Source organism: Vombatus ursinus, unplaced genomic scaffold (assembly GCF_900497805.2).
Source record: "Vombatus ursinus unplaced genomic scaffold, bare-nosed wombat genome assembly UNPS02014798.1, whole genome shotgun sequence".
Classification (NCBI taxonomy): domain Eukaryota; kingdom Metazoa; phylum Chordata; class Mammalia; order Diprotodontia; family Vombatidae; genus Vombatus; species Vombatus ursinus.
In genome coordinates this window covers 54,877,221-54,877,774 of record NW_020954576.1, presented here as the reverse complement: position 1 = coordinate 54,877,774, position 554 = coordinate 54,877,221, and the positions used below count along the sequence as shown (strand labels likewise).

At 41.2% G+C, this 554-nt stretch overlaps 1 protein-coding gene across 1 annotated transcript in view; it reads right to left on the bottom strand.

Moving 5' to 3' along the window:
• Positions 1–554, bottom strand: part of LOC114049494 (DC-STAMP domain-containing protein 2-like) — a 13,134-nt gene that overhangs the window by 3,670 nt on the left and 8,910 nt on the right. The window contains exon 9 of the mRNA XM_027870734.1: positions 263–430. Coding sequence (XP_027726535.1) covers positions 263–430 — 168 coding nt within the window. The remainder of the gene's footprint in view (positions 1–262; positions 431–554) is intronic.

The following is a 554-nucleotide window of genomic DNA, read 5'->3' as shown; positions in this document are numbered from 1 at the left end:
AAAAAAAAAAAAAAAAAAGAAAAGAAAAAAAGAAAAAGAAAAAAACACCAAACAGTAGGCCAGGGACAGATCCTTGAGTACTCCACTAGAGACCTCCCTCCTGGTTGTCACTGACTTTCACTACTATTCTTTGGGTCTGCACATTCAACTAATTCAAACCCACTTTGTCATTTGGCCCACTTTTTAAATCTTTAAACCTTTCAATGTTGATTAAGTGCCCTCTGGATCTTCAAGTCCCTCCCAGTGCCCCTTGAATAGTTACCAATGAGTATATAGCTTTTGTAGTTGGGTTCTGATGTACGGAGAAGGCAGCGCCGGGATAGGATGGTGATATTTCCCTTCTGTAGGATGTCAAACACTGATACCAGGTCACGGTAGATCTGTCCCACGTAGCCTGTCCCCTCTACAGTAACTGACACCAACACAGGGTCTGGGAACATAGGAGATAGGATGGGTAAGGAAATCATCTCATCTTAGCTTTCCCTTCTTGAGAGGGTCACTTTTTTTTTTTTTTGGTGAAAAACTAAGTATATTTCCCTTAATCCTATTCTGCC